Source organism: Phoca vitulina, unplaced genomic scaffold (assembly GCF_004348235.1).
Source record: "Phoca vitulina isolate PV1807 unplaced genomic scaffold, GSC_HSeal_1.0 scaffold2, whole genome shotgun sequence".
Classification (NCBI taxonomy): Eukaryota; Metazoa; Chordata; class Mammalia; order Carnivora; family Phocidae; genus Phoca; species Phoca vitulina.
The window spans coordinates 27553696-27577451 of NW_022589705.1; the positions used below are offsets into that span (position 1 = coordinate 27553696).

Genomic DNA, 23756 nt, shown 5'->3' on the forward strand with positions numbered 1-23756 from the left:
CCCCCCGGTTTACCCAGTTCTAGAAGGCTGCGTTTAATCTCTGATATACTAAAGGAAGATTACTTGTTACTGGCTGCTTTTTCTACTTTTGGGGGAAGATCTGATTTTTATTATCTCTTCATTAATTACCCCACACAAAGCTTTTCTCTGGCAGTTTATGATTCAGTTTTAAGCAGCATGTTCATATAATTGTTTTTATTAAGACAGTCACTGAATTCTTAGAGCTGCTGAAGCATATTAATGCATCCACTCAACACATTTCTTGAGTGTGTGTCAAGTCTAAGACATGCAGGTGGGCACAAAGATGAATCAGACATGCATCCTGCCTTTTAGTAACTTCAAGTCTTGTAGGGACAATGAGATATGCTCTTGATATTTTCCACCACACACTCTGGCTAAAGTGTCAACGAAGGGTCATGCTAATTGCTTTAGCAGTTCATAAGGTCCTAGGTCCCAAACGCTGTAGGATTAAATTCTTTGTCCTAAATCTCATGAGTCAGACTTAAATCTGAAAGCTTATATCTAAGACCTCTGATATTTGTGGGAGCACAGTGCTCCAAGGCACTAGTAAGTTTAGGTCAGTTTAGGTTAATACTGATGTCAAACCTGATGAAGAGGATGCAAACAAGAAAAGTTTCAAGGGGCCACCCTCCCTGTGCTCCTTCTGGACCTGGCACACTAGCCTCTTCTGTTTCCTTTGCTGGCATTCTCTTCCTCTAGATACCCACATCCCTCCTCTCTCAGTTCCTTTAATTCTGCTCAAATGTCACCTTGTCAGAGAGGACTTCCTTGATCACTCTATTTAGAGTAGGATACTTGTCACTCTCTCTCCTTATATGGCTTTACTTTTCACAATGCACTTATATCTGGTGTATTTTAAATTGTTTATTTTTTTTTTTTACCAGGGACTTGTCATTTTTATCACTGCCTGACCTCACTGCTTAGCACTATTTATTATATATAGAGAACAAAGGAACACTGTTTGCATGACACATGGATTCTTGGGCCATTCACTTTTTGGAAGGGCATTTCCAAGAAGAGAAAACTCACTACTTCACATGACATTTTCAGAAAGTTCTTGACTTTTTGAAGGTCTGGGTTTGTACTGAGCCAAAATCTCCCCTCCTAAAACTTCTGTTATTGGTTCTATTTGCTGTTCTAGGACACATGGAATAATTTTAAGCCATTTCAATTTTCCACATGGCACCTCTTCAAGTATCTGCTCTCTATTCTCATGTTCCATCAATCTTCTCAACTTTTGGCTAAGCATACCTTCTACCAGGCCTCAGACAGAGGGTGTGGGTTTCTCTCTTGTACTGGTCACAGTCTCTTAAGTTATAGTGTGAGATACCCACAAATGGATATACTATCTCTGTGATTCAAAGGTCTCAGCCCCTTTCCACAGCTGTTAGATGCTCACTGTACCTTAGCACTGGGCAAAAACTGTCTCATCTACTCTTCCTTGCTCACTCACCCCTTCATTCCATAGAACGAATTCCAGTGAGTGCTTACACCAGCCTGCTACTATTCTTTGTCCTGGGGATAGAGGATAAACCTGACATGAGGCATGGCCTTATGGAGTTTATATCACTTAGAGAGGTAATTCTTCCAGCTAGATTTTTGCTTTTGAAACAAAAGGGTGATGAATCTTACAGCTAATGATTCTTCTACTTGTGGAATTTGGAGTTAAGAAATTCCCAGTTTGGAAAAAAAAAAAAAAAAAAAAAAAGGAGACATTTCCAGCTTGTGAAATACAATAGAAATATTTGCACAGAAACTTAGAAGTTTACAACTGAAAAAAAAGGATGAGATTTAAATGGAGCACCTGACTCATATTCTACAAAGAATATTTAAATAAATTAGTTCATATAGTTGGGGTGGTGTGTGTGTGTGTGTGTGTGTGTGTGTGTGTGTGTGTTAGGGAGAGGGGAACCTCAAGGGCAGAGGGTTGAATTATCCATATTCCTCAGTGCATAGTAATTATCATTCCTGCCATGCCTCTTCCTTCCTCCCTCCCTCTCTCTCTTCCTCCTCCCCCTCTGTCTCTTTCTTTCCTTTTATTCCTTTATGCCATTCTATCCCCCATCACTGCCATAAGTGAACACTTGTCATATAAATTTTGGTATAAGTTTATCAAGTTTCTAAAAAAATCAAATTGGAATTTTATTAATATTGCTTTTAATTCATAAAATAATTTGTGGGGACTGGATCTCTTTGCAGTATCAATTCTGTGCTATCTAAGGACATATAATATCTCTCCATTAATTTGAATTGTCTTATATGTCATTTACTAGACATTTTAAAGTTTTCTGTGAAGTTCTTGTGTATTCTTGGTTAGCTTAATTCCTATATATGTGATAGTTGTTATTTTGAATGGTATCTTATTTTTTTGTGTAATCTTCTAGTTGGTATGTATCTTCTAGTTGGGAGTGTTTTATTACATATTTTAAAAAGTGAGTACAAAACAATACTGGGTTAATTTTTTTAACTATACAAAGGCTAGATTCCAAAACAATAGAAATTATAAAATAAACATAACAAAAATGTAGGAGTTTATAAAGGAAAACAGAACTGTAGAGGAAGAAAGAACAGCATTCTTTATATTAAACAGAAGACTACAGATATAACCTAGAAACTTACTAGCCTTACAATTAAAATGTAGTCCCAGTATTAGCCGAATCTTTATCTCAGGGCTCCTGTGTGGATAAGAGGACCCATATGTTGTCAGTAACCTCAGTGAAATGGGAAGGAGGGGATTTCAAGAGGAAGCAAGTGAGCAGAGGAGGACTAGTGGGTCTGTTCGGCTTTTAGGATTAGAGGACTGGAGAGGGTCTCCAAGTGCAGGCCCTGATAAGAAGCACAAGATTATGCCCTCTGTATCAGAGCAAACCTACTCAACAGAGACCTTTAAACACAGGTCTTGGTGACTTATAACCCAGGATCAACAACAGAGACTAAATATATGGTAAATCTCATTTGCTTCTTATAGGAAAACACACACACACACACACACACATACACCCCTAAAGTCTATCAGTGCTGTGTTATTTGAGGGAAAAGATGCATTATTAAACAATCAATAGGTAACATGATCATAACAATCCATAACAGTGAGATAAAAAGAAATGTTCCTCATTCACTAACTGGCATTGGATGGCACTAGATGATCTAAGAAAAGCATTTAGATTTATGCCCATGTTAAACCCAAGAGAATGAGGTGAAAGGCACTCATATATTATATTCGTGGCCAGGAATTCACTGCACATTAAATTGTCAGGGTGATAGATGACAAGAGTAAAGTTCTAGGGAAGATCAAAAGTATCAGTTTGAATAAACCACCATAACAAGGAAGTCCTAACTAAGGCATATTTTAGTTACTTAGATGCAACAGGGACTTTGAAATGGTGTTTCCCTTACAGCATCCACCACCATCCTACAGAGATGGGAAAGGTTGCTCTTCAAAATTATTTTCGCCATCAAATGATTTGTTTTACATTCCTCAAAGACCCAAAGTAGAATGGTGACATGAGGTACACAGAAACTTTATAAAACAGATCTTAGATGAGGGCTTCATTTTCAGTCTACCCATTAGGGCCATCTGCTCTTTCATCAGAATTCTGAGTTTCACCTAAAACAATAGGCTAATCTAAGTAAGAATTTCTGAGTCTCCATCTCTAAATTCAAATTTGACAAAAGACAAAGATCTACTAGAAATCCAGATAGGATGGGACCGAGGGTGGGGGAAGGAGACAGAAGCCGGAATTCAGGGCACGTTATCAAAATGAACTCGTCTGGAATCGTTCTGGAGTCCATCATTTTTATCACCTCTACCTCCCAGTGAACCGCCTGTGAGTCTTTTCACCTGCAGGCCCTTTGCTGTGGAGTTGACACTGAGGGCTCTAACTCAGAGAAGCAGAATTTACCTTAGTGTGCACCAAAATCAAGGTGGGGGTTGACTCTGACCAACAAGCTCAGGTGTCCCAAACTCCTCTCCAGGGTGACCCTGCTGGCCAGACTGCACCTGGGGATTGGGTTAAGTCCCCAGGGATTTTTTGGTAGGTGCTTTCAAGTCATTGAAATCATTCTCTTGGCTTTCTTTGCTTTCCTAACTCAGAAAGCAGGAAATGTCTTCTTGTGTAACAGTCACAAAGCAGTCCCCTTGGACTTCCAGGGGGCTTGTTTCTTCCAGTTCCTGTTTCTGGTTTCTAACTACTAACTCTATATTTGGTAACTGCCTGCCTGTGGGCTGTTTTGGATTTGGTCATAATAAGATAACCTGGAGGCACGGAGCAGAGATCTAAAGCAATCTTATTTTTCCAGGAAGCAATGTGTTGACCTTTTGGGATTTGTTCCCTTTTATTGAGTGTGTTGAGTTTTAAATAGTGTTGTTTATGGCACAAAGTTGGGTGTTTACACGACTGGTCCTGAAGGGTGTATGACTGTACAGGAATGGGATAAGTACAGTCTCCTGGTTTACAATGAGTTCACATTTGCTTCTAATGTGCACTGATATCATCTAAGGAATGCTTTTTATACATGCTCTTATTGCAGGGCAGCCTCAAAAATAGCTACTTGCTTGGAAATGGACAAATATTTGTCCGAAGAGTAAGACCCGAGTGTTGACTGTAAGCCTTTTACATCAGGGCAAAAAAGAATGGGCACCGATAACAATGGATTCATAGGTTAACAACTTCCTCCTTTCTCCAGCATTTTCAAAATGCATAGTGTCAAACCTCTATGAACACAAGATATTTTTAAAATATTTTATTTATTTATTTATTTTGAAGAGAGAGAAAGCACACGAGCATTCGTGCACAGGGGAGAGGCGGGGAGGGAAAGGAAGAAAGAGAAACCCAAGCAGTTTCCGTGCTGAGCTCAGAGCTGAGTGGGGCTCGATCTCATGACCAACACTGAGATCAAGATCCAAGCTAGGGGCGCCTGGGTGGCTCAGTCCTTAAGCGTCTGCCTTCGGCTCAGGTCAGGATCCCAGGGTCCTGGGATCAAGTCCTACATCGGGCTCCCTGCTTGGCGGGAAGCCTGCTTCTCCCTCTCTCACTCCCCATGCTTGTGTTCCCTCTCTCGTTTTGTCTCTGTCAAATAAATAAATAAAATCTTAAAAAAAAAAAAAAGATCTGAGCTAAAACCAAGAGCCGGACGCTCAACCGACTGAGCCACCCAGGCGCCGCGGAACACAATATTTTAGGAATAAACAATCAACTTTTACTTGCCATTGGAAGAAGCCATTTCGAAAAGAGTTGAAAAGCTATCAGACTAGTGTTTTATCACCACTGAGTGCACTTGAAACCCTACCTTAGATTTTGCTTTGTCATGTGTTTGAACCATAGGAATAACTTGTTTTGTAAATAAGATCAGAAAGAATGATCACACTTCCATCTTACAAAGGGAAACCCAAGGCATAAAAACCCATTTTATGATACGATTTTAATGATTATTTAAGTATTTAAACTATTGCCTTGGAATTGGGAAAGGAATTTCAGTTTCACAGAGAACCTTTTGTTTATGATATTATCAGTCATTAAGCCAATTTCAGAGGATTATATGAGAACTAAAATAAGAGCTCAAATTCTTCCCCTAAGGAACATTACTTTCATTTGTAATATGGACATATAGGATGTTTTTACTTTCTTAAGTAATTTATACTATATTTTATTTTTTGTTTCTTTAATGTTTACTACAGGTTGAAAGTTACTCTTTTTTATGGCAGGTATATAGTGAATAATCTTTTAGAAAATCTAAGATGTAATTCAGGATATTCATTCTTTCTCTTTCTATTTTCCCTTTTAGTCATTTTGCACTTGTTTTTATACTTACGATCCTGTTTCACAAGCCAATATTTGGCCCTATGATCTGTGCAACTGTAATGATTCCATATTATTCCATAGCAGTGTGCACAGGGGTGAAAGGTATAGGCTGGAGAATCAACAGCAGATCTGAACATATTTTGCATCCCTTTTGGCTTTGGGACAAATTACCTAACCTTTCAGATGAAAATTCTCATCTGAAAAACGGGACTAATCTACCTCTACAGTTTTCTTCTAAAGAGCTAAAGTACACAGAGATTCTAGGACAGGTTCCCTTATCAGGGTTACTCAACGGAAATGCTATCAGCATTCTGGATAAGACAATTCTTCTGCTGTGTGGGAATGTTCCACCACACTGCAGGATGCCCCCTAAAAGGCCATTAGCACCCATCAGTGAGGGCTTTTAAAATGATCATGTCTTCTGTTTGTGCGTATTTTCCTTCCATTCCTTTAATATATATATACAAAATATACAAATATACTAAACCATATATATATATACATACTAAATCATATATATATCACACACACACATATATATAAATCATATATATATATATAAAATCATGCATTGAGACTTAGCTCAATTTTCATCTCAAGTCCCTCACTTCCAGCAGCTGAAATGACATCATATTTAATGCTCTTGAACTCTACTGCCATTGAGGGGCACTGAATGGCACCACTTAGGGATTTCTATGATCTTTAGACTATTAGCGATCGGAAGGCTGGGCTGTACTGTATTTCTCTTTCAGCGTCTAGCACCCCACACAATGCCTGACATATTGTGGGTACTTAGGGATGTTTGTTGAATCAAATGGTCTACTCCCTATGAATTCTGAGCCTGGAAGCCTTCACACTCTGATGCAATCTTCCTTTGAGGCATTTCACACTGTTTAGAGCCTTGACATCTCAGACTACACTCCATGAATCTAGTTAACTGAGGTCTGTTTTCTTTTAAAGGCTGTAAGGATGAAACCTGTGTGAAGGGCCCAGGGTAGGTCACTCTCCGACGAGCCGCGGTGGCACTGGGCAGGGTGCTACGTGGGGAGCACCAAGGGCCACTGCACGGCAGAGAGACATGACAGGGCTGCGCTCCAGGAGGATGACTCTGACCACGGCACAGGAAGAGATGATCAAGTCATGCTTGAGCTGACTTGAGCTCATTCACTTGTCCCTTCTGAGCTCACTGGGCACACTTCTCAAATGTTCATTATAGACATTTTCATAGGTTCATGCTCTCGTTTTCATTTTGTTCCAAGTGAACTACTAGTTCTTTTTTTTTAAGATTTTATTTATTTATTTGAGAGAGAACACAAGAGAGCACAAGCAGGGGGAGGGGCAGAGGGAGAAGCAGACTCCCCCCTGAGCAGGGAGCCTGACTCGGGGCTCGATCCCAGGACCTTGAGATCATGACCTGAGCTGAAGGCAGATGCTTAACCAACCGAACCACCCAGGCGTCCCAAACTACTAGTTCTTATAAGACACTCTGTGCGGTTTCTCTCTTCTGCGTTTCATCCTGCCATGGGATACACGAATGAGAGAAATGGTTCCCACACTCTGTAAGCAGGTCCTGTGGCAGGGCCGGGTGCCATGACATGGTAATAAAGTAAAACAGACGGAGTCCTCCTGTCCATGTCACCCCCTCTCTAGTTCCCAAACCAGCCATTCTAAATATTTCCCTTCTCCTTGAGGACCTTACTCCATGCCTTCCTTGTTGCCACATCCTGCCACCTCCCTGACCCTCACCAGCTCCCCACAGATGTGTCACTTTCTACCTCACAGAAGCCATAAGGCATAAACTCTCATCTTTCTGTGCCTTCCCCCCCGCCCCCGACAAAATGCATCTATAGCCATCATTCCTGATCTGGTGGAAGATGCCCCTTCCCCCCAAATCAAGGGTTATCCTGCCACCTGGGTCCTGAATCCATCACCTCCTTCTTTGTGAAGATGACCATCCTTCTTCACCTAGCCTGAACTCCTCGGTCTCATATCCAACTGCTGACTTAACAGGTCTACTTGGATATCTAGTTATGCTCAAAAACAAACTTTTCCCAGATGCTCAGGCCTAAAAACCTTACAGTCATGCTTTCTTTCTTTTTCTTCATATATCACATTCCATCTTTCAGCAAATCTTAGTGCTTATCCTTCAAAATATATCCAGAACCACAGCTTCAATCCTGGTGCAAGCCATCTGATTCATGTCTTGCCTGGATTACAGCACTGGCCTTCTAAATAATCCCCCTGCTTCCGCCCTTGCCTCTTACGCTGTATTCTTAACAACTAGAGTGGTCCTGTTGAAACACAAATCTGATACTGACAACCTTCTGCTTGAGCCTCCAAACATGTCCCATTTTGCTCAGAGCAAGGCCCAAACCTCTACAGGGGCCAACAAGGTCCTACGTGATCCACCACTGTGGCCCCTCAGGCCTTATTCTTCTACCTGCCCCTCCCTCATTCTGCTTCAGCCCCCCTGGCCTTGAGGCTCTTCCTCCAGCATGCCATGAACACCTCTGCTTCAGGCCTGGAACATCACCAGGGGTCTTTCTAGGTTTATCTCAACATTCAGACTCTAAGATTATCCTAACACTCATCTGACCCTGAAATCACTTAGAAAGATCCAGGTTTAAAGTCACAGCTTGCCAGCAAAGCAGCATCAAGATTTCTACCTTTGGAGGAACCTTCATAACTGTGTATGGTCCACACCCTGCCCAGGACCTCGTCGCTCCGTGAGCCCCTCCTCCCCAGATCATCTCAGGCACAAGGAAAAGAAATCCCCTGGAGGTGGGGTCTGCCTTTACCCTGGCTTAAAATCCTTATGCTCCAAAGGGACTGATATCAGTTGTAACTCAATAGATACCCTTTCTGTGCGTCAAGGGACATGCCCAGTTAGAGGTGTCCCCACAATCACAGAAGTCCCGTGGTGTGGCTTCCTCCCAGGCATCTGTCATTCTTCCAGTGCAGATGCAGTTGACCAAACAGCAGTCATTTCTACCATCAGCAATGTTGCCTAGTAACACAGCTAACATTCTACTTTTATCGGGTCTCCCGGGAAACAGAGCTAGAAAGTTGAGAAAGTCAAATGTCAAATTCTCCTGGAGAAGGGGAAGGGATCTGTGAACACTTTGTCCATGTGTCTCTTGCTTTTGCTCTTCTCTCTGCCAGGGAGGCTCCTCCCTGGGCATCTGCCTGGCCTGCTCCTGCACTTCCTTCAGTGCCTTCATCAGAAGTCACCTTCCCAATGAAGGCTTCCCATTGGAGAATTGCAACTCCTAACATCACCGGCTGAGGCCATCCCCGGATGCTCTCCGTTCTTTTCCATTGTCCTTATTACCTTCTAATATATATAATTCACTAACTGGTTTTTTTCTTATTTGGCTTTCCCACAGAATTTAAACTCCATAAGGCGGTGATATTTGCCTTTTAGTTTTTCCTCCTGCATTGATAATTCTTAGCACCTAGGACAGTACCTGGGACACCGTAGGTTCTTCAACAACCATTTGTTTTATTTACTAATGAACGTATGTCCTTTCTCTCTTTCAAGCTCTAGTTTTTCACTGGCATCCTTTTTGAGGGGTAGAGGAAGGGCAAAATGTTTTCAGGCTATAAATAAAAAGCAGCGTGGGGTTAGAGATTAAGAGGAGAGAATTTGGGGTCAAACTGCCTGGGTCTCAGCAAGCAACCTCACCTTGGAGGTTTCCCTAAGCTCTTTGAGCCTTTGTTATCTCACTGGAAATGGGGATAATAATAGTACCTACATCTTATGGTTGCCATGAGGATGAAATGAGTTAAAATATGTGTGAAGTGTTCAGAAGAGTACCTGACACTTGGGAAGCACTATGTGTTAACTATTATTGAAATCAACTTTTTTTTTTTTTTAAGGGAGGGAGAGAGGGGATTGGTGGGGAGGGGCAGAGGGAGAGAGAGAATCCTAAGCAGGCTCCACGCCCAGCACAGAGCCCTATGCAGGGCTCTATCTCATGACCCTGAGATCATGACTCTCTCAAGTAAATGAATAAAAATCTTTAAAAAAAAAAGAACTGGAACAGTTCCCTGGAACAAAACCCTGGTTTGCCCCCTATCACAGCACCTAAGGAAATACAGCATAACTGCTCATCATTTTACCGCCTAGACCAGGAAGCTCTTTATTTTTATTTTTTAAAAGATTTTATTTATTTATTTGAGAGAGAGAGAGAACATGAGCAGGGGACAGGAGCAGAGTGAGAAGCAGGCTCCCAGCTGAGCAGGGAACCCGACGCGGGGCCCCATCCCAGGGCCCTGGGATCATGACCTGAGCCGAAGGCAGATGCTTAACCAACTGAGCCACCCAGGTGCCCCTCCAAGTTTTTTTTTTTTTTAAGATTTTATTCATTTACTTGAGAGAGGGCAAGAGTGAGAGAGAGCACAGAGGGAAAAGGAGAAGCAGATTCCCCACCGAGCAGGGAGCCCCATGCGGGGCTCAATCCCAGGACTCTGGGATCATGACCTGAGCTAAAGGCAGATGCTTAACCAACTGAGCCACCAAAGCTCCCCGGTTCTCCAAGTTTTAATACAGCCATCCCCTTTTCTCTCTTCCCCAAGCCCAGTGCCCCTCCTCTGTACTCCCTTAGTGCTTTATGGATGCCTCTATCATAGTATAACACTTATTGCTGGTTTATTTAGTTTTACCTGAGAAATGAACTGCTTATATATATATATGTATCTTCAAACTACAGTGCCTGGCACAGAACAGGTATGCAAAAAGTATCTGGATTCAATATATGAATATATAGCATCTACATAGAATAAATTTTGATTGGGTTACATTTTAATTCAGAAATAAACTTGGGGAGGGGCGCCTGGATAGCTCAGTCAATTAAGCAGCTGACTTGATTTTGGCTCAGGACATGATCTCAGGGTCATGAGATCGAGCCCTCTGTTGGGCTCTGCGCACAGCGTGGAGTCTGCTTAAGGTTCTCTCTCTCCCTTTGCCCCTACCCCCACTCACACACTCATGCATGCACACATTCTCTCTAAAATAAATAAATAAATACAAATCTTTAAAAAAATGGGGTAAAATAACGTTGTCACCTCAAAATGTTGGTTCTTTCAGAAAATCCTATGAGGGGTTAGTATAAGAGGTAAAGAAAAGAAAAAGGTTCTACTTTGGCCATATAAATGACACTGTGGCTGTACATGCTATATTTTACTATATTTTACTATAAACCCAACTTTGAAAGATAAGGTGTTATCAGTTATTTCCTGGACTCTTCCTTCCCCTAAACAAAACACAAGATAACTTGATGTTAGTGGCATCAAGTATTACTTGACCATAGGCAACTGCTGTTTGGGCTCAGTGAAGTCTTACAAGTACCATATTTACCTTATTAGGAAAGTTCAGTAAATATGTGTTTTGGGCTCCCTGCCATGACTACAAACACCACACACAGGTAGAGAAGGGCAACTAGTACTTACGTAGTTAAAAATCACACTGCCAGCTCTTTTTAAAGGTCTCGATAGCTTAATGTCTTGTTCTGGCTTCCGTTCTGACCTGAGTCTAGGCACCTACCTGGAGAGTACACCCGAACACACCGATCATCAGCATAGCCACCGAAAGGTAGTCGGTAAACACATCCCACCACGGTTTCAGCACACGGAAGGCAGGCTGCTGCTCAGAGAACTGCCGGAATTCTGTCACCGGAATCATGTTGCTGAGAAAGGAAAGGCTGTGAGTTAATTTATCTTCATGCACAACACACCGCATTAACAGTATTCGAAATGCTGCTCCAACCCATGAGAAACAGTCTGGATCAGTCCAGTTGTTGTCATGGCACCTGAGTTTCTTATGAAGCCAATGAATAAAACCACCAGTAGAGTGGTTTCTGCATGGAAAACACAAGTCCTTTACTGACTATTATCCCATAAGTGGGTTCCCTTTGGCTCCATGTGGACCAGAGAGACCATGGTCAGGGCAGAGCATTATTTCCTGGACTCTTCCTTCCCCTAAACAAAACACGAAGGTGCCAGAGAGAACAGAGCCCAACCTTTAAAATGTTTCTACTATTTACCTTACCACCCTGCATGGCTGCTTTAAACTCTTTTAAATGTAATCTCAGCATTGGTTTGTGTTATTTACTGATCTCTCTTTGTAAAATAATAGTGCTTGCTACCTAGGAAGGCAGATGACTTTGCCACATGGTCCTTGTCTTATAAGAGGGAAGATCTCATCAGTGGTGGTTACCATAGGGGGAGGGGATGCTCTGGAAAGGACTTCATTTTTTCTTGCCTCCCATTTTTTTGTCCCTGTGCTTTTGACTTGATTTCTTTTCTCTATTTTCTGTATTCCTCATATTTCACTGTGGACCTCAAATTCATCCTGATTTTCTCCTCTGAGAAATCAGTTGTCCCTGGAAATGTCTATCTCTATCGAAATAACAGAAGATAAATGAAAAGGATGCACCTGAGACTCTGGGGGGAAGGGGAAAGAGGACACATCCTCTTCTAGTCTGCATTGTACTTTCTCACGGCTCAGTCCCACTGCCTTTACTGTGATCCGGGACTTGAAGTTCATCATCCCGCTACTGTGAGAAGGAATGTTCTTTTCTTATCTCATGGCAACGAATAAGGGTAGCCAATGTGAGACAAAAAGAACATTTCTCTCCCTTTTGCCACCTTTGGATCCAATAATCTAGCTCTCTGCATCCATCCTTGTTACTCCGTCCTAATTAAAGAGCAAGGGCAACGCTACATTGGCTGCTTATTCTCCCAAGCCTTGTTTGTGTTATGGATCTTTCCTTCCTGAATACTGAATTAAGGGCTGTACAATAAACAGCCCAAAGCAAAGCAAAGCAAAGCAAAGCAAAGCAAAGCAAAGCAAAGCATCTTCTTTGAGTTAACAGGTGGTTTATCTTTGGAAACTACTAGCATGTTATCCATTTTGTCTTGTTTTAGCTGACTTCCTTAAGCAGTGATTTGTCTTCTTTTTGGATTTGTTCCTTAACATGATGTTGAAAATTTCAACTGCCTGGTGCTGCCATCACCTATGACCCACCTACTTGACATCTGTGTAGCATTTGATATGACGTCTTTTTTTTTACCATTTTCTCATTTTATCAAAACACCACTTTCCTAACTCCATTCTGTTACTTCCGCTGGGCTGCAAGCTTCTTGAAGGAAGAACCTATACGCTACGCCTATGTGTCCTCAAAACATAGGTTGCCAGCAAGCCACACAACCTAAATAAAGAACTTTTGCAGATTCCCAGCGTCCTTGACATTTCAGACTAGTTCAAAGTTTGATGTCCTGACACTTCATGACCTCTTTGCTTCTCCATGAATCATTACAACCTCACTGCCCCAAATGTTTCCCAGTCCCGAAGGTCCCACTGGCAGTCACAGAGGCTCTCAGTCCTCTTCACCTCCAAATTCTGCTTCAGAAGCTACTGTCCTATTCTATTTTGCATTCCCATCACTCACCACAGTCCCCGGCAAACAGGAGGAGACCCTGAACAACTGTTGTTGAATAGGTGAATGAGAGCATTCCGATGCTTATTCACGGAGCGGTGCTCCTCCGCGTCAGATCGGGGGTGAGCCCGACCAGCTGCCGGGACAGCGTTAACCAGGGCGGCACCTGTGCTCTGGTCTACATTCTTGGATGGATTTCTTGGTTGTTTCCTTCACGGTAAGTTCCTGTACCCCTTGGGGGGAACTGGGCTTGTTCTTTAAAGTGAGGAACAATTTCAGGAATAAAATGCACCCGTGTAGAGCAGTGGTTTTCAAGTTTTTTGATCTCAGGACCCCTTCATGCTCTAGTTGTAAGAAGGACCTCAAGGCACATCTTTTTAAAAAAGATTTTATTTATTTATTTGACAGAGAGAGAGTACAAGCAGGGGGAGCGGCAGGCAGAGGGAGAAGCAGACTCCCCGCTGAGCAGGGAGCCTGATGCGGGACTGGATCCTGGGACTCCAGGATCATGACCTGAGCCGAAGGCAGATGCTTAACCAACTGAGCCACCCAGGCGCCCCTCAAGGAGCATTTTTTTTTTTTTAAGATTTATTTATTTATTTATTAGAGAGAGAGCGTGAGACGGGGGAAGGGCAGAGGGAGAAGCAGACTCCCCGCCGAGCAAGGAGCCCGATGTGGGACTCGATCCCAGGACTCCAGGATCATGACCTGAGCTGAAGGCAGTCACTTAACCAACTGAGCCACACCCAGGCGCCCAAGGAGCATTTTTTTTTATGTGGATTGCACCACTCAATATTTACCATATTAGAAAACACACGAGTATACTTTACTTCAGCCACTGTAATTAAAACCAAGAAAGTTTAAAATCTATATATTAACTAACAAAAATAAACACATTACATGTTAAATTACATTATGAAAAATAACTCCAGTCTCCAAAACAAAAAAAATTAAATAAATGAGAATAATAGCATTGTTTTACACTTTTGCAAATCTCTTTAACATCTGGCTTAATGGAAGATAGCTGGATTCTCATATCTGCTTCTGCATTCAATCTGTTGCAATATGTTATTTTGATAGAAATTTATGAATCAAATAGATATGCAGTTGGAAAACAGAGGAGTATCTTAATAGCCCTTTCATATAATTGTCGATATTAATTTTTGATAATATATCAAACTGACGTGGTTAGCTGGATTATGGAATCTGAAAACTATATCAGCAAACTTTTCAAACTTCATGATATTAAAACTCATTCATCTATCTTGTACTTCGAATGGATCTTTTACCCACACATGGTTTGTAACATCATACATTGGTCATCAGGAAAATATTGGCTCATGGAGTTATGCAGATCTTCCCAATGTTGACAAATTATATAAAAAAAATAACATTTGTTCATATCATCACTGCTTCCATGAGAAAAGTTTGAAGGAATGGGAATTTTTCCAAAATTCTAATCACCACTTGAAAGTTTGAATTTCATTTCTGGCAGCAAATAGTATCAGTAGCTTTTCTTGAAGCATTAGGCTCACTTTATTCATTTTGAGAAAATATATTCCACATACTAAAGTCTGAAAAATCAGTTGTTTTTGTCAAATAAAAGTGGCGTAATAAGATAAAGTAGCTAATTTAACTTTCAACCCATATAAGTACTTTTCCTTAAGACAACCATTGTACTGTGCAATGCAGCAGAAATGCTTTATGTATTCTCCATCATACAGTGCATTAATACAATATGTAGTCATGGGCTGTGTTATTAAAATAATTTTTATTGGGTCAATAAGGACATGAAATGAAACTGGTATTATTTTTAAAGTTGTAAGTGTATGCCAGTGAAGAATATAATCACCACAGTACAGTCTAAAGCCTCTATCTTGTTTCATGCTAAGGTGCCCACCATCACTTTTGCATCATAAATGAAAAGGACAAAAAAAAAAAAAATCTTAGCATTAAAAAATAGTTTTGACCTTGTGGACTCCCTAAAAAGGTTTAGGCCACCAGGGTTCCATGAACCACACTTTGAGAAGGACTGAGGTAGAGGCTCACTGTTCTTTTCTTTATCTGCAGCTCTTGTTAAAAAGCAAACCCTGGGCACTCAGACTAAGCAAAGTTCTCTGAGTCCTCGGCCAAGTTGCCTTCACAGGCACTAGTCTCTTAATATGGAAAATAAAGACAAACTAAGAATCTAAGAAACTTAAGTATTATGCACTGCTTCCTAATACTGGCACAGCCTGATTAAGATGGGTTCTTAGAAAGAAGACATACACATGACCAACAGCACATAAAAAAATGCTCAACATCACTCGGCATCAGGGAAATACAAATCAAAACCACAATGAGATACCACCTCACATTAGTCAGAATGGCTAAAATTAACAAGTCAGGAAATGACAGATGTTGGCAAGGATGCAGAGAAAGGGGAACCCTCCTACATTGTTGGTGGGAATGCAAACTGGTGCAGCCACTCTGGAAAACAGTATGGAGGTTCCTCAAAAAGTTAAAAATAGTGCTACCCTATGACCCAGCAATTGCACTACCAGGTACTTACCCCAAAGATACAAATGTAGTGATCCAAAGGGGCACCTGCACCCCAATGTTTATAGTAGCAACGTCCACTATAGCCAAACTATGGAAAGAGCCCAGATGTCCAACAACAGATGAATGGATAAAGAAGATGTGGTATATATATATACAAGGGAATATTACTCAGCCATTAAAAAAATGAAATCTTGCCATTTGCAATGATGTGGATGGAACTAGAGGGTATTATGCTGAGTGAAATAAGTCCATCAGAGAAAGACAATTATCATATGATTTCACTCAGGTGTGGAATTTAAGAAGCAAAACAGAGGAGCATAGGGGAAGGGAGGGAAAAATAAAACAAGGCAAAATCAGAGAGGGAGACAAACCATAAGAGACTCTTAATCAGAGGAAACAAACTGAGGGTTGCTGGAGGGGAGGGGGATGGAGGGTTGGGGTGACTGGGTGATGGGCATTAAGGAGGGCACTGGATGGAATGAGCACTGGGTGTTATATACAACTGATGTATCATGGACCTCTACCTCTGAAACTAATAATATATGTTAATCAATTGAATTTAAATAAAATTAAAAAAAAAAAAAAAGATGGGTTGTTAGAGAAACAGCTGGTCAAGATGACACAGCCTTTTAGTGTTTGAGCTCCGAACACACTTCATCTCTTCTGGGTAAGTGTATGTATATGGGCATGTTTATGCACCTGCCATGTATGTGTGCACATATATACTACATACGAATGTATGGAGACAGATGTATAATACATACCCACACACAGGCTTTATTATTTTAACATATCATAAGGCTCAAAGGTGATATCCAGCACAGCAATAATCCTTGGAATTATTTTTGATGCAAAAAAGGGTAGGGATAAAGAAGTTGATTAAAAACCTCTAATAACTAAAGAGAGGACAGATGGACCTTGTGCTCGCTGATTGAAAAAAATTTTTTTTGTATTCTTCTTTCACAAATTTCAGCACCTCTGATGAAAGACATGCATAACAGGGACTATACTTGATCTGTCTTTCATTATTATTGTAGCTTCTGATTGATTTGTTACCATTTCAAGAGTTAGTGTTTCAAGCTGAAGGAGTCACTTCTGAAAATTAACTGCTTGGGTTTAAACAGTTTTTTCCCCTAAAGATCAATCAGCATAATTTTATTTCTATTTTTTTTCTATTTTAGAAATGTAAATGATTATCTCTATATTTCTTCCAACTTGAATTTCCAACTTAATATGTAAGAGTTTAGTTTACCTAATTAAATAATGTCCTTGGAAATATGGTATGTCAATTCAATCATGAGATTCTGGTATCCTAATTAAAATTATATAATTTTTACATTATGTTATATATCTGCCTCTGTGTCCTTTTGCAGAAATCCATGTGCATTTCCTTATTAAAAATACTTATTTCCAAAAGTCATTTTAATGGCTCTACAAAATTTACTTCTCCAAAAGATCGTATCATATAATTCTTTGGTAAAGAATATTGGTAAAGTTAGTTGCAAACCCAGAGTTTCTTATTTCTTTCATTTATTTGGCTCTCCCTGAACAATCCGTCTTCTTCCCTCTCAGGAGAATCTTAATATCGTCTTCTCCAGAATTAATTACACAGAGCAAATTCTGCTCTATTAACCCTTACCTTTAAGAACGTGAAACTTATTCTACTTCTATTCAAACCTGATTGCTAACACAGTTCTCCAATGCCTATTGGGCAGTTACGGCCAGCATTTGCTTTGTTCTACATTTTTCTGGAAGCTGGAAAGTGGCATCACCTTTAGACAGTACATCCATACACCATTCAAGGGAACAAGAGCCAATTCCAAATGATAACAGGTATTGTAATTGTAATGTGGTGAGTGGCCCATTATAAAAATGAATTTAAGCACATGAAATATGAATTCTACAGAAAAGAAATCCACATACATTGTTCATCTTTGTTACTAAATCAAATGGCCAATTCTCAGCCCTCACCTATTTGCTCTATCAGCATATCAGCAGCATAGGCATAATTTGACCATTCTTTATTTCACTTTCAGGATGCCACAGCCTGATTGGAAAGATCCTCTTTCCCTGGCTGTTCCTTCTTTAACTCCTTTGCTGTTTCCTCCTCTTCGACCTGACCTCTGACTTTGGAGTGCTCAGTGCTCAGTCTTTAGTCCTCTTCTCTTCCCAAAGTCTTTCTTCGTCTGGTGATTGCATCTAGGCACAGTGCTTTAAAGAGCATCCATAATAAACACAAATTCATATCTGCATCCAGAGTCATGGACCCAACTGTCTACTTGACATCTCCACGTGGATATCCACCAGACACATTAAATGCAGTATGTTCCAAACCCACTCCAGTTCTATTCTCTTATTCCTACCTCCTCCTAACTCCAACAAAGCCCTGTTTCTCTTGCAACTTTCCTATCTCAGTCAATGGAACTCCATCTTTCCAGTTGCTTGGGTTAAAAAACTGGGAGTCATCCTTGACTGTTCTTTGTCTCTTACATCCCACATCCAATCTGCCAAAATATGTTGTGTTCCTTAATTTTTTGTCTGTCTCCTACAAGAATGTAAATTTCATGAAGGCAGGTACTTTTCAGTTCTATTTTGTACATTGATGTATCCCAACTATCCAGAAAATAATGCTTGACATATAGTAGGCACTCAATGTTTGCTGAATAAATTAGTTGAAAATGCATAATTTTAATGAAGGATGGGGTGGGGGGTGCAATTGCCTTTAGCTTTAGAAATAATCATTATAAAGGCAAAGTGTGTCTCTGAGTAATGTCGTGGGAGGAAGATCCCATGGTGCAGGGCCAGGACATCAGCTGGTGTCCTGAGGCTAGTGTGGAGAAGGGGTGCAAGTGAGGAAGAACACAGAAATACCATGATTTATTTAGGGGTTCTTCCCAGCTGTACCCAAAGGCCCCATAAATCCAAATAAAGTCATCAGGATATGCTCAAAACATCAATTATAAAAGTAAAACAAACTGCTTTTCTTCTGGCAGTACAATGATAGAAATAAAAAACAGGAGAAAATGCCAAATTTTCCAGTTCCTAAAATGATACCTTTCTCTCTTGGGAGAACATGACTCTACATTGTGTTTTACTCTGTAGTTGTGGTACACGTGACAAAATATCTCTAGAAAAATCCACCAAAGAAGATCAACTCCATGGTTCTACAGAAATATATTTGATTAAAAGAAAATCATAAACAAGTCATAAAATTTTAGAACCTGAATGGCACTTCAGAGATGATCTTGTCAATAACTCTCCTTTTACGAGTGATAAACTTGAGCCGAGAGCTTAGGTGACTTGGCCCAAGGAACACAGCCAATGGTAAGCCATAACCTCTAACCCAATCTTACCCCTTATAGCTCTTAGTTAATACTGTATCATGCTGATTCGAATGTAAAGAATTTTAAATATCCTAAGAAACAAATTGTTTAAGTAGAATTTCTCCTGTATTTAATTTCTCTTTTCATATTCCTATTTGATGGTATGAAATTTTAAAAAGCTATTATTAATACATTTATTTAAATGATTCTTGAGTGCTGCTGGCCTTACAGTCCCATAAAGCAAGAATTTGACTCCAACAGAATGGGAAGAGGCCAGTGAAACTTGCAACCCAATAACACTTCTGTGTTATTATCTCCGTGCATATTTCCATGATGTCATGTCAAATTAATGGCCCAATCACATTATTTGGAAAATATTCAAATTGAGCTTAACCTGTTTTTCTAAGAGTGGTAGTGGAGGTGGGAAGCAAAAATTACCCCTACCTAGCAAATCACGTTCTTAAAAAAAAGATATACCTCTTCCTCATTATACCTTTCACATACTTAAAGAAAAATCCCTTTAATCATTCTACTTCAGGTCCTACATCTCAAGGACTTTGCTTTGCATGATGGTTTCCACAGTTACCTTTATCGTAGTCAGAAGCTTTTGAATCCACTAAAAATTTGTTACATATGATGATCACCAGCTGAATTTTTTTTCTCACAAGCATGGATTACCTTTATTTACTCATGCACTTGCTATAGAATAATGGGAGTGTAAGATATGTCAGGTACTGTGCTAGGTGCTAGGGGAATGGAAGTGAACAGAACAGAAGACAAGGTACCTGTCCTCACCCCTGTATTAAAGAAATTCCTATGAAAACATCAGTTATAATTGGTCTGCTTTGTAAATGTGACTGATTAGTGTTTCCTGTGCCAATGATGCCTTTAAAGAGGTTATTTTTACTCTACTGAAGACAGGGTTTATATCTTGTTTATCTCTGTGTCTTCTAGAAAACAACACAATGCCTTAGAATGGACCTCAATTCCCATTTGTTAAATCAAACTAGGCCTCCATATACACACATACTCACACATAGATACACACACCCATTTGCGCATTTTGTAGTAAGGACCAAGCTCTTTCTTCTATTATTATCCTCTGTTAAAAGTATGACACTGCTATAAATAAAAGAGTAACTACTACCATATAGCTTCACATTGTAAATAATGATTATTCAAAGAACATGCACTACTGAAGAGTGTTTGAGAAGAAGAAAAGAGTCAGGAATAATTTATAATTTCAAAGTTAAGGATCATTGAAATTTTAATGCACAATGTTCTGTAACTGGTGCTAAAGAGGATGTGTCGATCAATAATGACTTCTTAGGTCCAGCGTGTACCCAATGGCCAAATTTTGTGACTCCCTTATCAGAACATTGCTCTATTAAGAAACAAGAGACAGAAAACAGATCCATACATATGATAATAATGGTTTGGAATACTGCACTTCTAAATCTCGGTGAGATCTTAGAAAAAGGCTTTGCTTTCTTTGGAATTTTCATCAAAGAGCTTCAGCTTCATCCATATGACACTAATAACTATTTAATGCTTATGGTGTACATTTCAAGTAAATGTGAATTCAGAAATCTTTTCTAAAATGAGGCTGCATTGTGATCTAAAAAGCGATCATAAAGGATTATCATCAAATGTTACCCACTAGCTTCCTCATCTCTGTCATTGTGAATTTACAGACAGTCTCTCCGAGAAATATGGCTTCGGCTCTCGGCATCCCACTGGTCTTCCTGGTCACTCTTTGTTTCAGGTTGTTTCTCTCTCCTTTAAAGCAGGAACAGTCTTGCAGGAGACACAGTGTACACATAAACCTCCACCCCCTCCCTAACAGGATTCTAAACCCTTGAAAAGATTGTGTGTTTCCCTTCCAACTCTTGATATCATTTAAATGTGATTGAGACAAGATTTCAGTTCATCTTATCAGTCTTGACTTCCAGAAACTAAGTCTAGGATTCAGTTGAGTAAATCTGTAATGACTGCTTTGAAGACTCTCTCTTCCTTTAATGGAAAAAAAGAAACATTTACCTCCAGTCCCATTTTACCCGCCTGAGCAAGGAAAGCACAACAGTCCTAAGCAGCAGATGCACCGTGAACATACGGAGCAGGCCAGAAAATGCAGACAAAACAGGTGCTGGCCAGGCGGTCAGTCTCCCTGGAAGGCTGCTTCCTTTCTGACCGAAGGAGAGCCAGCAGAGGATGGTGGGGAAGATAGGAAGACCCTGTCCTTCAGAACATCAACACTGAAGGCGCTTAGTTTTTTACTTTTTGGAGTTTAAAGTGGCCTTCAAGCCAGAGGTCACCTTTCCTTTCATATTGTTAGCTCCAGGGCGTAACATGCTCCATAGTTTAAGTTGAATTCCTAATGATTCTACAGGGGAAAATTGCCTCGTCTGTTCCAATAGGCAGTTTGGCATGTTTTACAAATACTTTTCACAAACATAGATAGACTGATACTTAGAAAAACAGAGTCAACCAAAAGTGTGACAGGCAGCTAAAACAACTTATTATTAAGAACTTTCCCACTAAGCTTTTTTTTTTTAATGTGGTAAAATTTAAAAATTTCTAGCTATGTTAAATATAACACCTTGGAAACAAAGTAACACTGTTCTGGAAACAAGAGATTGGTGTTTAAAGTGAGAGATTGGAAGACTAACGGATTTATAGTATAACCTTTTGACTGCCCTTTTTATTAAACTCTTTACAGGGATCTACCAATTACAATTTCTCTTTTAAGAGGTTTGAGAAAGCAAACAACAACAACAACAACAAAAAACAAAAGAAACATTAACTGCTAAGTTATCCTCTTTGGGGCTTTTCAAAAAGGTTGTTTTCAGGAAGTCAGCTCTTGGTTTGTCTTTCTTGTTGGATGTGCTCAATAAAATCCCTGATGAAGGAAGTCCAGATCCTCCAGCCCCCAGGAAGACACGACTCTATGTAAGAAAATTAACAATGACCATACTTTTATTGGCAGAATATTTAAATGGATGTGGATGCACCTAAAAATTAGAATATTAGGTTTTTGTTCATCCAACATGAATATTTAATTCAAGACTCTTTGCCTACAGGAAAAATATTTGTTGAGTTTGGCTCTAAATTTAACATATTGATTTAACGGGCCATCTTTTCCACGTTAGATACTATGTGAGTTCCCTCTTCCAACCCTTATTTTCTCACAGCAAAGCTAAATGAAATCTAACACGATGATACTCGATACCAGGCTTGCATTCTAGAAGCTGAGGGAGGGAATAAAAGTTTCTTTATATGAAGGTTCTAGGAGAATATGGTCAAAGGCTACTTGCCTCTCAGACCTCGAATATGCCAAAAATCTAAATGAAATAAGAGCTTGGAAGGTATGAATCAAATAATTAAAGTACAGTTGTTTCTGAAGATAATAGATTCTTTAGTTAAAAAACACAAAAAACAAATCAACTACCCCCAAAAGAAATAGTGAAAGGAGGTGACCTACATTACATGATTGCAAAGGTCAAGTGATCTGTGTGGCTCTTAAAGTCACTATGAGGGTGATTCAAGCAATAGTAGCAGGGCCTTGTGGTGTTAATCCTACAACTGAAATAAATGTTTTCAATTCCCCTTTGCTTTGCAGATTCCTATGCATCCTGCAGACCTCGGCTCTAGCGCCGCGTGTTCAGGCAAGTCACCCCTGACCCCCCAACTGCGTCAAACCCAGCACGTGGGCTCTGCAGCACCCTGGACTCCCTAGGTGGCCTCTGTCACAGACCCCATTTTCCACTCATTTGTGTGGTTCTTAGATGAATGTTGCTCTCCATTCTCTTCCTGTCACCTAGCAGTCTTTGGCATGTAACAGGTGCTCAACATATATTCACTGAATAAATGAATAATTAAAAACAAAGCTACAAGACCAGTCTAAGTGTGAGATCTCAGGCTTATTCATTTGAATACTTTGTCAGCAAAAAGAAAATAGAGGGGAAAAAAATAGAACTCATCAGCTAACGTGGAATAAGACCCAAAGCAGTGCTACCTTCATAGACTGTACAGTATTTTGAAATTGTTTACTTAAAGTTGCTATTATTAGTATGAAAGATGGCTTGGGGCCAATGGAGTCCCTTCCTGAGAAAACTGTCTCAAAGACATCGAGGGCCCTGCTGAATATATTTTTAAAAATGGTTGAAAGACCTAGAAAACAAGATACTGAAGCCCCGCAATCTGTCGACTTGCATGGTGCCATCTGGTTCTCTAAAGTTGTTTTGGTCAGCAATTTCATCAGTAGGATGAAAAGGTGGACTAGGGAAGCTTCAAAGGAGCACAACTAGTTCAGTAGTTGTTAAATTGGGATTTTTTTAAAGATTTTATTTATTTGTGAGAGAGAGAGAGCATAAGCAGGGGGAGTGGCAGGCACAGGGAGAGGGAGAAGAGGCTTACCACGGAGCAGGGAGCCCGATGCGGAGCTGGATCCCAGAACCCTGGCATTATGACCTGAGCTTTATAAAGGCAGATGCTTAACTGACCCAGCCACCCAGGCATCCCAAATTGGGAGGTTTTATGTATTAATCACAAATACTGAAAAATGAAAAATTGTGTAGAAAGGTCACAGGAATTTATCTAAAACCTTAGATTTAGTTGGAAAAAGTAAGGAA

General features: G+C 40.2%; 1 protein-coding gene across 9 annotated transcripts in view; it reads right to left on the reverse strand.

The window, feature by feature from the left end:
* The window catches only part of LRRC8C (leucine rich repeat containing 8 VRAC subunit C), a 90911-nt gene that overhangs the window by 34496 nt on the left and 32659 nt on the right, over nucleotides 1–23756 (reverse strand). For 8 of the 9 annotated variants that reach the window (XM_032424242.1, XM_032424249.1, XM_032424210.1 and 5 more), the window contains exon 1: nucleotides 11368–13680. In XM_032424242.1, the coding sequence (XP_032280133.1) occupies nucleotides 11368–11562 (195 nt within the window). In that variant the 5' untranslated portion in view covers nucleotides 11563–13680. Of the gene's footprint in view, nucleotides 1–11367; nucleotides 13681–23756 lie in introns of those variants that run through there. The other variant, XM_032424259.1, reaches the window with a different exon arrangement.